This window comes from Megachile rotundata, chromosome 3 (genome assembly GCF_050947335.1).
Source record: "Megachile rotundata isolate GNS110a chromosome 3, iyMegRotu1, whole genome shotgun sequence".
Lineage (NCBI taxonomy): Eukaryota > Metazoa > Arthropoda > Insecta > Hymenoptera > Megachilidae > Megachile > Megachile rotundata.
Window position 1 is genome coordinate 15,107,450 of NC_134985.1, and position 14,707 is coordinate 15,122,156.

At 37.8% G+C, this 14,707-nt stretch overlaps 3 protein-coding genes across 18 annotated transcripts in view; 1 reads left to right on the forward strand and 2 right to left on the reverse strand.

Moving 5' to 3' along the window:
- Window positions 1–8,028, reverse strand: part of LOC100882740 (serine/threonine-protein phosphatase 4 regulatory subunit 1) — a 165,160-nt gene extending 157,132 nt beyond the window's left edge. The window contains exon 1 of one of the 2 annotated variants that reach the window (XM_076529742.1): window positions 7,875–8,027. The gene's annotated coding sequence lies outside the window, so the exon portion shown is untranslated. Of the gene's footprint in view, window positions 1–7,874 lie in introns of both variants that reach the window. The other variant, XM_076529746.1, reaches the window with a different exon arrangement.
- A 505-nt stretch (window positions 8,029–8,533) lies between these two features.
- Window positions 8,534–12,252, reverse strand: LOC100881468 (RING finger and SPRY domain-containing protein 1). Of its 4 annotated transcripts, none has more exons than XM_076529748.1 (12): window positions 12,111–12,252; window positions 11,867–12,041; window positions 11,453–11,770; window positions 11,222–11,387; window positions 10,981–11,163; window positions 10,822–10,888; window positions 10,592–10,732; window positions 10,402–10,517; window positions 10,192–10,335; window positions 9,901–10,118; window positions 9,559–9,819; window positions 8,534–9,470 (listed from the first exon to the last, which is right to left on the reverse strand). In XM_076529748.1, exons 3-12 carry the CDS (start codon window positions 11,665–11,667, stop codon window positions 9,383–9,385), a joined length of 1,599 nt encoding a protein of 532 aa, XP_076385863.1. In that variant the 5' UTR covers window positions 11,668–11,770; window positions 11,867–12,041; window positions 12,111–12,252; the 3' UTR covers window positions 8,534–9,382. The 4 variants fall into 4 exon arrangements, with proteins under 4 accessions (XP_076385863.1, XP_003704699.1, XP_012143830.1 ...); XM_003704651.3 differs by having other exon boundaries at window positions 11,867–12,047; XM_012288440.2 differs by having other exon boundaries at window positions 11,867–12,047; window positions 12,115–12,206.
- Window positions 12,253–13,134: 882 nt separating this feature from the next.
- hiw (MYC binding protein highwire) overlaps window positions 13,135–14,707 on the forward strand; it is a 304,734-nt gene continuing 303,161 nt past the window's right edge. For all 12 annotated transcript variants that reach the window (XM_076529721.1, XM_076529722.1, XM_076529724.1 and 9 more), the window contains exons 1-5: window positions 13,135–13,269; window positions 13,798–13,861; window positions 13,934–14,176; window positions 14,241–14,394; window positions 14,479–14,681. In XM_076529721.1, coding sequence (XP_076385836.1) covers window positions 13,175–13,269; window positions 13,798–13,861; window positions 13,934–14,176; window positions 14,241–14,394; window positions 14,479–14,681 — 759 coding nt within the window. In that variant the 5' untranslated portion in view covers window positions 13,135–13,174. The remainder of the gene's footprint in view (window positions 13,270–13,797; window positions 13,862–13,933; window positions 14,177–14,240; window positions 14,395–14,478; window positions 14,682–14,707) is intronic.

A 14,707-nucleotide genomic window follows, 5' to 3' on the forward strand; every position in this document is an offset into this window, starting at 1 on the left:
CGATTTTCACGGTTTCTTGTCAACCGACAATCCGACACGATCGTTCGCAAAAACCGATCTTCCGGTGGTAATCGAATTTTACCCTAAACCGAAACGCACACCTGGGCTGAGAAACGTACTGGTTCTCCCTTCTGTCAGATATCGAATTGATCTAAAAACATTTTTAGAGTACGTGGGTCACGACTTTTGGCTGACACAGTGACATTTTTCCTGGAACCTATTTGCGACCTATCTCAATTTTAGAATGTTCAGACGTGAAAAATAACCGAATACACGTATTCTTCTTGCATTTCGAAACACAACTTGTACATAATGTAAATGAGTTGTTACAGGTAATTGAAAGAATAATAGCGTATCACGTAATTTCAGCTGACATCGGTGAACTAGGAGCGGATATTTATTGTATAGAACCGGTGTTAGTATGCGGTGTCACGTGAGGGTAGCATGTTTCTAGCTTAATTCACACGTACTGCATATTTCATAGGTTGTAAACAATTCGTTTTATTCTCTCTGCACACAGTCGCGCAGTTTACAAATTTTTCGCGCGATAACCGCAATCTAGTCACGGAATAAGTTGTCGCGTGAAAACGTGCACCTTAATTAGCCAGGATCGCGATATCGGCGCGAGAGGGAGAACCGGAAACGCGATGAAAAGAAGGGAAAAATTCGACTCGTTAGCGGGGCCGATAATGGAGGTAGAAAAGAAGAAGCCGAACGGAGAAAGGAAATCGATAGGAAATAAGAGAGAGAAAGAGAGAGAGGTCGAAGATGAAAGTAAAGAATAGAGAGGGAGGGGAAGACAGAGAGAAGCAGACTCGCGCTCGTTTCTCCTTACTCGTTAGTCACGGCCTCGTCTTTATGAATGGGTTCGCTCGGTGGCTTACGAGGAATCGTACTATCTCTCTACTACCGCCACTTTCTCGCTCTCACCGACGCTGTCTTTCCCTTTCTCTAACGGGGTGTCAGCCAGCGTCCTTCTCCGGAGGGGGTTACTGCAAACCCTTACACACAGACAGCGACAATAGAAGGCGGCCGCGAATCGATCGTATAGCTCTCGCAACCGCCGCCGCGTCCGGCGTCATCGTCCTCGCTCCAACAGCGTCTCTACGCGCTAACGCGTTTTGTTCCACGAAAAACACCCTCTCCGTTGCTAAACGAACGCTCGAAATTTTTTAACCGCGTTTCTCACGATTCTCTACCTTTATAGGTCGCTATATCTCCGTATACCTGTATCCCTAGATATCTATATCCTTAAATACCTACAATCCTAGATATCTATATCCCTGAATACCTATAACCACAGATATTTCGTTTACTATGTACATCTGTTCTATATCCTGCTGGCCACTTCCAGGTTATTCTACATATAATATAGGTACACGATAGAGAATATAACGTGAAACGTATGTGGTTTTGAGGATTGAACGCGCACGTCTTGTAAATATTTGTAAGCAAAATTGAGAGCTTGACCAGTGAAAACCATATTCGTATTCGAACCTATCATGAACGAATTATCATGATATATTACATCAATACGATATATCTGACAGTAAATCTGTACTTGTAATTTGTGTGAAAAAGTTATTCTATTATCGAGTCGTAAACGACGAAAAGAGTGAGGGAGCTTCGTTTCGAAACGAGATCGATTTTGCCCGTTCTTCGCGTCCATTTTCTCACGTAACTCGTAGCCAGGCTGCTTCAGGGCGCGGCTGATTCTCGATCGGTGCGGAGGACGCGCCGACAGGATGCAAAGACGCCACGAAGAGGGGTCGTAGGCCGAGAAGGGCGTAGCGAGCGGAGGATGCAGGAGGGTGTGCTTTTATCACTCGTATCGCGGGCCTATTTTGGAGCTTTCCAGAGCTGCGTCCTCTCGAGAAGCGTCACGGAGAGGGCAGAGTAACGTCGTCGCCGCGTGTATGCGGATGTAGGGAACAGAGAAAGAAATCGTGGGCGGGAACGGAAGACGAAGAAGAAGGAGCCCTTGGTCGTCGGAGGAGACGAGGGAGGACTGGATGGTATTCGAGGAATGTCATGTAATAATCGGGCCGCCATTCGAGCGTCCGTTCTGACGATAGGAGGCGCCACCGCTCGGCTCGGTTTACTCCTCGTCGTTTCATCCCTCGTGGGGTGAATTTACGAATAAACAATTTTACACGCTATTTTATTCTATTCAAAATGTTCTTGGAAATGGTTAAATGTCTGAACTGCTAAAAGGCTCCTTTGTCTGAACTGCTGACTTTTATCATCGATCGATAGTTAACTATGCAAAAATGTTTTAAAATAGAGTGAAAGATACGTTATTAACGCGCAAAGGGTGTCTTTAAGTTGGAGGTAACTTGTAACTGCCTATAAGTAACCGTCTTTAACCATTTCATCACGATCGACAATTCTTGAATTTTTTACACCCCTTTCACAAGTCGGTGGTGCCTCAACACGAAGCTTATAATAGGTTACTATAAAAGGAAAGTGGAAGTTTTCTGCAACGGATTGATGAACGTTATTCAAGAATCCGTTTCCATTATGCAAAAATGGTCGCAAACATGTTTGCTATCATTTGAAGGTATCCTCTTCTCTTTAGCGCGTTGATATTCGATCCTTTGACGATGAACGTGCCAGCACAGTCGAGGATGGTTAAATAGTTAAACAAGAATCGAACTAACGAGACACACGGGTGTCCGTGGGTTAAAAAGAAGGGTGAAATTTATGCACCACCGTGACCTTTGACTACCCTCTCGTCCCAGAAGAAGAGGAACGAGAAGAAAAGACGGAGCCAGTCCTGGTACACTTCAGACACAAGCAGGTCTCGTTGCCGGATGAGACACGTTATCGTTCGGTCTCGAGATTCGATTCACGCGAACCCGAGAATGTGCTCTCGTAGCCTCGAATGCGAATTTAATAAAGAGAATAAATCATTTTAATGTAACGCGCGGCGGCACGTCGCCATGGAACGAAGGGGTGACACGAAACGAAAGGGGGTAGAGAAATTCAACGGCGCGAGAGAGAGACGGAGTGATAGAGAAACAGAGGGGAGGGGGAGAGGAAAAAACCGGTATTTTTGCGTCGAGCACGGAGGGGTGCATTTCGTTGCGATTATAAAAGCTGGGCAACCCCCGGTGTGTCTAGACGACGTGGCCTCCTATCAAAAACAGACCACCGAACTGAAAAGGCTGAAAGGGCAAGGAACTCCTGACAATGCCAAGAAATTAAAGTTTCTCTGTATATCCACCTATACTCGTCTCCTATGCCTCTCCCTTCTTTCTTTCTCTCTCTTTTTTTTCTCTATATCTGTCTCGTATCCTCCTCGTCGACGTCGTACGTCGGCCCGAGGAAATAACGAGAGAAAGAGATCACTTTGCCGATAAACGCAAACACACAGCAACGGGGAGAGCAGCGTACGCGACCAGTTAAAGAGACTCTTGTTTCTCTTTCTTCGTGGCAAATGTTTCGCGAGGATTCGTCGTACCTGTTGGAGTTCGATCGATCCTGTCGCGTACACCTCGATGATCCGCACCCCGAACCTTGGAATTTACGAATCCATCTCGTTGCGTTTTATTCCGTTCCAGAGAAAGGCACACATCGAGGGCAACGTGAAACTATAGCGCATCCGATAGCTACGGCATCGACACAGAAATTCCAAGATTCGTTTCGTGCAGCTCTCGCATGATCGATATTCCGCTGACATGTACTGCATGCTGATCGAAAATTTTCGAATTTCCTGGAATTTTGAGATTTCGGACTCTGAAGAGTTCATAAGTTGTTGAATTCTTATGTTCCTAGATCTCTATAGTCTCTGATTCCTATATCTCTAAACTATACTAAAGACTTCTATTCTTATACACTCGGATATATGTATCCTTAGACTTATATTTCCAGATTCGTATATTTCTAGGTCTCTATATGTACACTATTATTTCTATATAAGACTCCTACATTCCCAGCCCGTTTGTAGGTCTCCATGTCCCAAATGTAAAGAATTCGGATAATTTAAACATTCCATCTCGTTCAAACTTGAATTTCAAATTCAAACATAACGAATACCGAAATTTCGTCACAGTGCTAGTTCATATAGTAACTGTAACCAAGAATTAACCAGACGACCGGTAAACATGACGGCATTGTTACAGAGTGAAAAGAAGGATTCATTGATACCCGAGAAACGTCCGACCCGCTGGCTGTCACAGCCAGTCACCGAATCATTTGCATAATCGCGACTGATTACTATCGCTTCACCGTGACTCCCGTAGCCATTGCCATATGTTAGACATCGAAAAATTCAGCGAACGTTTCGACCAACCGCGTTCCAACGACCAACTTGAAACACGGATGATGTCTTCTCTCTAACCGAGAAAAAGAGAGAGCGAGAGAAAGAATCATTGTTATCGAATCACATTTCGAAATGAATCAAATTCCTAATCCGCCTCTCCGTTCGGGGAAATCTGTTTTCGCGGAAACATGAGTTGGAACGATCGTGACACGAAGGTCATATGAAAAAGATGGAATTCAAGGCGCGTTAAGTCGAGTGGATAATCAACAGATCGGAAGTGTGAATCAGGAAGCGGTGTGTCACGTGCTGCCTTTTGCACGTCATCAAATAGGATACGTGAGCCATGAATCGCAAAAGGATTACTCACGTAAAAGGAACTTGCACGATCGAGCTTCGCAACGCTTCAATTTAATAACTGCATAAAACTGCGATATAACGCGCGGTAATACTCGATGAAATAACGCGTGACGATACCTCCCGTAGGAATATAATCGGACAATTTCATGCAAGAAGAGACAATACCAAGCGTGGAAATACAATCGAACGGCGATATAACGCGAGAAAATACCATGCATGGAAATACTATCGAACGGCGATATTACGCAAGACAATACCACGCGTGGAAGTACAGTCGAACGGCGATATAACGCGAGACAATACCACGCGTGGAAATATAATCGAACGGCGATATAACGCGAGACAATACCACGCGTGGAAATACAATTGAACGGCGATATAACGCGAGGCAATACCACGCGTAAAAATATAACCACCGAGTGGTATAACAAATTTGCACTGGTAGTAGTGTCAATACCACGCGTGGAAGTACAATCGAACGGCGATATAACGCGAGACAATACCACGCGTGGAAATATAATCGAACGGCGATATAACGCGAAATAATACCACGCGTGGAAATACAATCGAACGGCGATATAACGCGAGACAATACCACGCGTGGAAATACAATTGAACGGCGATATAACGCGAGGCAATACCACGCGTAAAAATATAACCACCGAGTGGTATAACAAATTTGCACTGGTAGTAGTGTCAATACCACGCGTGGAAGTACAATCGAACGGCGATATAACGCGAGACAATACCACGCGTGGAAATACAATCGAACGGCGATATAACGCGAGGCAATACCACGCGTAAAAATATAACCACCGAGTGATATAACAAATTTGCACTGGTAGTAGTGTCAATACCACGCGTGGAAGTACAATCGAACGGCGATATAACGCGAGACAATACCACGCGTGGAAATATAATCGAACGGCGATATAACGCGAAATAATACCACGCGTGGAAATACAATCGAATGGCGATATAACGCGAGAAAATACCACGCGTGGAAATACAATTGAACGGCGATATAACGCGAGGCAATACCACGCGTAAAAATATAACCACCGAGTGGTATAACAAATTTGCACTGGTAGTAGTGTCAATACCACGCGTGGAAGTACAATCGAACGGCGATATAACGCGAGACAATACCACGCGTGGAAATACAATCGAACGGCGATATAACGCGAGGCAATACCACGCGTAAAAATATAACCACCGAGTGATATAACAAATTTGCACTGGTAGTAGTGTCAATACCATGCGTGGAAGTACAATCGAACGGCGATATAACGCGAGACAATTCCACGCGTATAAATACAGCCACCGAGCGATATAACAAATGTCTACTAATAGTGTCAATACGAGTGGCAATACAACGTAGAAATGTAATGCACGATAATCTATGATATGGCAATATAACGCATGGTGATTCAACGCATGACTAATACAACGCGAGGAAAATGCCTTGCAAGTAGTAAATCCAAAGCGTGGCGATATAACGCGTGGATTTTACCGAAAGAATTGATGGATTTATTGAAATGTAACATTTAGTGGAACACGTGTTACCAATGATTTCGAATAACGAAAAATCAAACGGTTCCGTAAATCACATAAGTCAGCGAATAAATGGAACTTATTGAATTGGTGAGGTCGATAAGAAGATTCTACGAATCGATCGTTGGAATTCAATCGTCGACAGAAATTCGTGGTGCCCGAGGAGCTCCGAACCGAATCGGGTCGTTGGCTCGTGGATCGAAAGGGCACAGGCTCAAATATTTTTCTATCTGTTCGTGCTTGGAAATATAAGTAAGCCAAGCTGATAAACGACCTCTGGAATGTTAGATAAAGTCGATTAGGGCCAACTACGAGTTAGTTAGCAGCAACAGTTGGTGAGGGTGTTGATATGTGTGAGAACGAGAAAGAAAGAAAGAAAGAAACGAAGGTGGATGCCCCATATACGTAGAGCGTCGACTTTATCGGCTTCACCAGGGTCCAGCCATACTCCGATAACAGTTCACGCGTTATGTTCTTTATGAATAAACGTAGAATGATCCAATCATGAGTTGTCGTCGATAAATCGCGTATCGATCGAGAACGAGATACGCGGTCGATTCGATATCTACGAAGAACTTCCGTATTTCGAACCAACGGTTAGAAACTTCGGAATCTTACGAGATATGCTCTATCGAGAGCTAATAATCTGGTTCAGTTTTGTATACGATAGATGGCAGTAGTAAATAGATGGTAGTCGAAGAAAGATCAGTAACCCCGATAGGCGAATAACCGCGCATTAACTCTTTGTTTATTTCGCTACTACGAAACAATGTTTCTTTCATTCGATTCGGATGCTTTTTAAATGATTCACGGATACGAAGATGTACTATTCTTAATACTTGGAACTTTCGCATTTGAAAAATCGATGTTTCTGCATTTCGAAATTATCAAATTTTCCAACTTCTAAATTTTCTACTTAAATTTCTCGATCTTCCAATTTCTACATTTATAAACTATCCACATTTCCGAATATTTAAGTTAAAAGTTTGAAATCGTCTGAAATGGATAGAAATGTTCGAAATTGTACCTTGTCCCATATCTTCATACTAATGGCAGTCAGCAATTCGGCGGGCACTTATCTAGTGTCGATTTAAAATATTATTCATATTCGTAAGACAATAGACTTGGTTGATTGTTGTAGTATGTCGTCACTCGTAAATTGAGTATGGAGGTCGGAATATAAATGGTAGAGAAACATCGGAAAACATATGGGCATTTCGATCCAACAGACGAAAGCAATGAAAACCCGTAGAAACAATAGAGGAGTACGGAAAGCGACCGCGTGCCCTTTTTCTGTTTTCTTCTTTTTTCAGCGTGCAGTCGAGGTAAACACAGCGCGGCACGTTTCGTGGCGCCCCCTAACCGATAAAACGCCATCGAAGCATTCTCATGCCTTGTGAGTCGCGCATGTGAGAATCACGGCGTGACATACGGCTTGCAGTCGAATTGCAACGTGACATCCGTTCAAATGGTATCGAAACTATGTGGTCGTGGATGATAATAAAGTTGCTGACTCGGTCTAACCTGACAGGTCTAGCAAGGTGTAACGTATTTAAAACGGACACGAGTTTACGACCACGCCACCGCCACGCACGCCAGACACTAGCATGCTTCGATGGTGGGGCCACTGTGCCGAACGACCAACCCCTTCCGCGCACGTTTACAACCGTCAATAATGTATTTCTTTGTCAGTACTCACCTTCGTCTGAATCGTCCAGTCCTTCTTTCAGGTTGTAGAATATATCTGAAACCCACAAACACCACGGGTTAGCTGAATATCCCTCGTGTTTTCGAGCAGCTTCGTTCGATCCACAGGCACTCACTCACCCGCCATGTTGTAACAAACTGTAGCGCACTCTCGTGGCCTCTCATTTAACTTTCCATAATCGAGAGATCGTTCTTTAATGTACACGGATATATCGATATATCAACCATTTATTTTCAAATTGACCCAATATTTTATAGAGTATCCAATTCAGACAGCATTTTCAAACTCTAAATCTTACGCAACATAAGAAACAGAATTAGGCACATTTTGTTGAAGCACGATGAACAATGTTCATTTCAAATACTTTCAAATTAATTTTCTTCTACAGACAATAACAAAATTTTACTTTATGGTATTTCAAATAAATAGTATATATGAAAAATACACAAGAATATAATTATAAAGATATAGAAATTACTAATAAAAAACAATGTAAGTTCATGTTAAATAAAATTAAACAGACACAATATGAATCAATATTACTATAAGGATTGTAAAAAGATTGCATATAAAAGGGTTGTATGTGAATAATTTCTAAAATGTTATAGCACAATAATTTTGTTTAATAGATGGATTCAAAAAATAGAGAATACGATGTAAGTTATATATTTAATACATAGATTGGTACCTTAAGTAATAGGAAAGGTTGCGAATGAAAATCGGTAGTTCATAGAAAAGTTTAGCAAAATTATACATGTAACATATAATATGAGCTTATATATGCACCTTTTTCTTTTGTATACACTACATGATATCGTTATTTTACAATCCCCTTAAAATCAACCTTATATTATAGCACAAATTCAGTTACTTCCTTGCCAATACTGACAAGCACAGGTAACTGCAGACTTTCATAAGTTAAGAGAGAAGAATTTCAAATTCGTGGACAAAATAGTTTTATATATTCGTGAACCAGTCACAAATATTAAATTGGAAATGTACAACATACAGTGATAGCAATTTAAGTGTAAACTGTAAACATTATTCTTCGTTTTAATGTCTACTATATAAAAAAAATATTTTAATTTTGCTATTTTATTTTAAATATCTAATTAAATGCAAATTGTTTCTAGGCGAAACCTAGAAAAAATAATTCGCACAGCCGATGAACGTAAAATGATATTTTTCTGTAAAGTGAATTTCGAATATGATAATTCGTATATCACATCTACATATTTCAAAGCAATATTTAGAATGGTACATATTAGAAGCATGACACATATAAATGTGACTTTGTTTTCTGTAATTGATTCATAGTTCTCTCGACTGAAAATACTGTATTCTAAGAAAACAAATGCACAGAATAATATAATTATATCCCACATGTGATACGCATGATATTGTACAATTGTGATTATCTCGCGACAGTTCCTGAGAGTTGTGTAATATAAGTAGGGTAGTGGAAGAGTATTAAAAAATGATGGTGTACTTGTGTGGTGTCATGTGTTATCAAGAGCTACTTCTTCAATTGTAGCCCTGCACATCGGACACTCTACCAACTGATACGAACACGTCGGGCAAAATCCTCTGAAAAAATTTTTATATTCAATATTGGTTAGTTAACAAAAATGCAGATAACTAAATACAGATTAGATAAAACTTTTACGTGTATTACCTATGATTGCACGGTAACAATCTCACTGAAGCTCTTTGGTCAAAACACAATGTACACGAATCCTCTCTAACACTAAGCTTTCTCAGTTGATCTAAATATATGTGTCTAGGAAGCACAACCTTATCTTCAGGCTTCAACGAAGCAAAATCATTAAACTTCTTATATTCGCGATCAGTAGGGGGATATTTGAAAGGTACATTTCCAAAGTTGAAAAGGCATTGTTGGAATGACATGAAACTCGCCGCTGCAAAAAATCCTGCCCTAAAACGTATACATCACGTATTGATAATTTTTAATATTTTAAACTAAATATTCCTTTAAAATATACGAATAGAAATGTACCTCACAGTTTTAAAAACTTGTACACAAGGTTTAAGTGGTACACCATTTATGGAGAATATTATTTCTAATTTGTTTAAATCTAATAAACAACCCAAAATATCTCCAGCCTTCCAACATGGTCTTTCGTGATATTTTTCGCTTTTTGCATTGTACCAGATTAATCTACGACAACCATCATAAGCTAAAGAATATTCATCATCTCCTATACCATATCCTTCCTAAAATGATAAATAAAAATAAACAAAACTATAAGTTGATATTACGTGTATTAAATGGAAAAAAAATGCTTGCATGATTTAAGAACGTGCTGTTCTTTGTTGCCCAACCAATTTGCATTACACCTGTAGTTATGACAAGTGCTTCATAATACCAAATTCCTGAATCTACTTGAAACGTACACCGTACACTTTCAAATGAATATGCGTCGCACCGGGCCTGAAATTATGACACGAATATACGAGCATCTTTTAACAAAATATACATTACTCTTAACAAACTCACCTCTAAACCATTAGGTGATATTTTCAGGTACTCACTTACATCTTTTGTGTTTAACATAACATTAATACCAGTCATATCAACTGAATCGTGAGAATATTTCCTACCTTCCATTAAAACTGAAATTATAAAAATAGATACAAATTAATGATTTAGGCAACAAATTTGTTTAGTCACATGTGTTAACACTTACATAAGTTATCTAAACACCATTGTGCACAGAAACCTACTTGTCTACGCACATAGTGAGTTTCTGTTGCCCATTTTTCCAGTTCTAATAGTGGATTTGGCTTTTCTGCCATCAGACGTTTTTTAATAGTTACTTTATTTTCACCTAAAAGAATAATATAAACATTACATTCGATTTAAATTTGATTAGCATTGAGATCACAACTGCACAAATCATTATGATAAAAAACTTACTTGTCTGTGCAAATTTTTCCAAAGCTATTAGTGAATATAGTACGACATAAGGATCAATATCTTCCCTCTAAAATAATGTATAAAGTACTAGTGAAAATAAGGTTCCAGCAGGCAGATTTTACATGTTATATTTAGAGTCATAAGGTTGATGAAACTTACAAGGTTTGAAATAAGATAATCCAAAGTTGCCTCAGATAGTACAGCAATACTACTTGGACCAGCTAGTTTCTCTGCTATACAACCCAATACCACACAAATGTTACGCTGTTGAGTTGCACTAGTTTGTACACTTCCAAGTTTTTGGGATAATTGAAACATATGGGACAATCGTAGAACTGATTCCTAACATAATTAAAATGACATTATAATCTAATCAACCAGAATTAAAGTATAGGTATACCTTTGAAGGTAGTGGACAATCATCCAATAAAAGAGTAATAACTGAAGGACCTAATGGGTTATGCATAGGAATAACATTAACCATAGAACTGACAACTTGTATCCACCCATCTTCTTTATCAGCAATTGCATGTAATTTTAACATTGCTGGTGGTGGCTCTTGCTCACTGAATATATATAAGAATAACCAATTAATATATTTATAAATTGTGTACAATTTTATAATACTTACTTATCAACAAGAGAACCAATAACTCCAAGAGATTCAAGAACTAATTTATCAATGTTGGCTGAAGTTGGAAATTTGAAAGGGGTAGAAGTTACATCACCAGATGCAGCTGTGCCTACACTTGATTCTGGTAATACAGTATTTTCAATCTCTGCATGATTTTGCCCACTATATACATCAAGATCTTCTGGTGTATCTTTACACAAACAATTACCCATTCCCACAATTTTATAAGAGATACTTTTCAAGATATTCTATATATGTTATCTAAGTGATATTTACACAATTGAGTGACATGTGTAATTGTTGTGTCCAGTTTAACTGAAAATAATATTTCAAAGATGTCAAATCATATGCATACATTTGGTCTTAACGTTAAAATATCGTATATGTGTTAAACTTTACTGTGATACCTACTAAAAATATACTGGGAAAATCATGCTCCTTCATTACAATTAATTGTAATTATTATTCATATTCTGGTATGATTTTCTTTTTACTCCTTTTAAATACATAGATAAATGCAATTTAAATAAAAGTATGAAGATAAACAGAAATCAATTATGATAGTATATTTATTGAGGTAGCCCGTCTGTAACTGAATAAAGATTAATGGCAAATGTTTTCACAATTTATTTGGCTAATCATGGATATGGCATACTTGCTTGAAAGCTGTCATTTGGTTATGTTTTTATAGAGTTGAAAAGGTGCTGTTTGATACTTTATCAATTATTTGTTCAATCACATGTTTGATGAGACTATTCACAAAATTATATTCATTTCATTTTTTTGCGATAAAACGAAAATCCAAACGTAATTATACTCATCAAATGGTACTTTTTAGGTTATGTTCTCAATAATCTTCAAAACAGTAATCTCAGCATAACAGGATACGCACACTACACTATCTTCACATGAGGTGACCAATTCTAAATCAAATATAAGATACGACTTTCTATACTTATAGATACACTGAATCTTTTTACCTTTCATTTAATTATGATCTTCCGCTTCAGTTTTTCAATTTGTAAAAAATTTCCATCATACGAATATGTTTATATAATAATAAATAACTTTTAGTGATTGTTTTAAACTAAAATTTTTGAAAACTTTCTCGGAAAATTAAAATTCATTTGAAGTAAGAGACAGAAATACTTTTCACCAATATTGTTTTGTAGTATTTTTGTTTTTATTTTCTATTTAGGTATTGTGTTATATTTTATTGTGAAGTTAAATCTTTCATATGAAACGTATCCACTTATAAAATTTAGGAGGATAATGATGTAGTAAATTCAAAGGTATAATAATTTACAGAAATACAACAGTATGACATGATATTAACAGAATTATGACATTAAAATGTATTCATTTGAAGAGGAGCCGCCATATCGAAGGATAATCAGCGTTAAAGCGATAATGCATATCGAAAAGTCGAAATCGCAAGGCAGTCGCGGTCCGTCTGGTACTTTCAAGACGAATTTCATCATCAAAGACGGATCTTTAGCCGTTTTCAAATATTATAAAAATAACATTGTATTAGACTGTCTGTCACCTGTGAATTTAAAATTGTACCTCGAACCAATAAATACTTCGATGAAAATCGTTGAATGGCCCTTTTTATAGACCTGCGATGCGATCACGTGGGGAAGGCGAGAGAATGTCAACGATCAATAGTATTACGAAAATGAATTGGTGATTCGTACGTTGGAAAATTTTGTGCACAACATGGGGTGTAGGGACGACGAAAAGTTGCTGCCCGAGCCGGAGAATTACGTGAAACGTTTTTATGATCTCTTTAAAAGCATCGCCGAGGCACAGAGGTGCGGAATGTGTATAACCTCCCTCAAGCTTTGTTTACTTGACGCTTTTGGCGGTGACTTCATCTGTCATTTATCAAACTTATCAATTAAGATAAAAATCCCGATAAGTTATTCTTATTTTCATCAAATATGTTGATCTATGTCATATTTTTATACAAATATCTGATATTTCTTTAAATGTTTCGAATTAACCTAAAAAAAAGTTTGTTTATTAGAGTTGTCACTTTGACAGTTCTCATGTAAAATGAGATCGCATTGTTTTAAAAACAATCTGCGATTGACATTTTCATTATTTTTATGAATTAAATGATAATCTATGAAATTAGCAATCGAATTTATTTTATTTAAGTTAGTTATTAATGAAAATGAGGATGTAATATTCATTTGTAAATAAAAAATATTTTTATTATTATAATCATTATTTTTTCAAGTCCAAATATACTATATTGTTTTAAAAAATTTTTTTGTACTCTTTTTTTTAACATATCGTTGAAACTTGTATGTTAGAGTGTACATTTTAATTTTCAGAAATAAGGAAGAATGGAGAAAATGTAAAAAAAGTAAATCTATACGTAAACGGGATAAGAAGAAGGTATTGGCAGTTTTTGTTTTCGCAAATTTTGTAATGATTACAGTTCATTATATACATTCCGTTGGTTTCCAGATTGATTTAAGTGGAGATTTAAATTACAATAATCCACCAGAAATAGAATTACCTTGCAATGCTTCTGCATTTGCTGTATTTGCTAGTGTTAGAAGTGCTATTTTGGAAAAATATGCTAGAACAACAAATGAAGTTTATAGAGTATCAAATTGTAATTCTCCACCACCACCGGAACATAGTGAAACTATGGATACAGACAGTGAGGATGAAGATAGGATATCAACTATACAGAGTTTACCAAAGGTAACATGCAAAAATATATGGAATACATATGTAAAGAATTATATTAAAATTAAAATGTTTTTAGATTGTAGGCATTGGTTTGCGAAGCGTTTTCACATTGATGAGAGAAAGTAGAATAATTGAACCTCTTTTGTGTATAAAAGCATTGTCAGCTTTATTGGATATATTACAAGGACAACTCCCTGAAGGCCTGAAGTCTGAACCCGATGATGTTATTGGTTAATATAAAACCATCTCTAGTTGTTTACTAGTACATGTAAAAATGTGTGTCTTATGTTTACAACCTTTTTATTTTCTTCCAGACCCACTTTTTGATCTGCTGTTGGACTTTGCAACTTCACATGGTCCAGAATCAGCAGCTGCTAATGATGGTAGTCATTTGACTGCAATTGCTTGTGCATGTTTACTCAGTCTTGTGGTTGTGAGAGGTGATACTGGTCGCCTGTTGGTAGCTATAGCTGCTTTACTCATGTGTCCTAGAGCACTAGCAGTTCAAAATATTCAAGTAAACGTTATATCTAATTAATATTA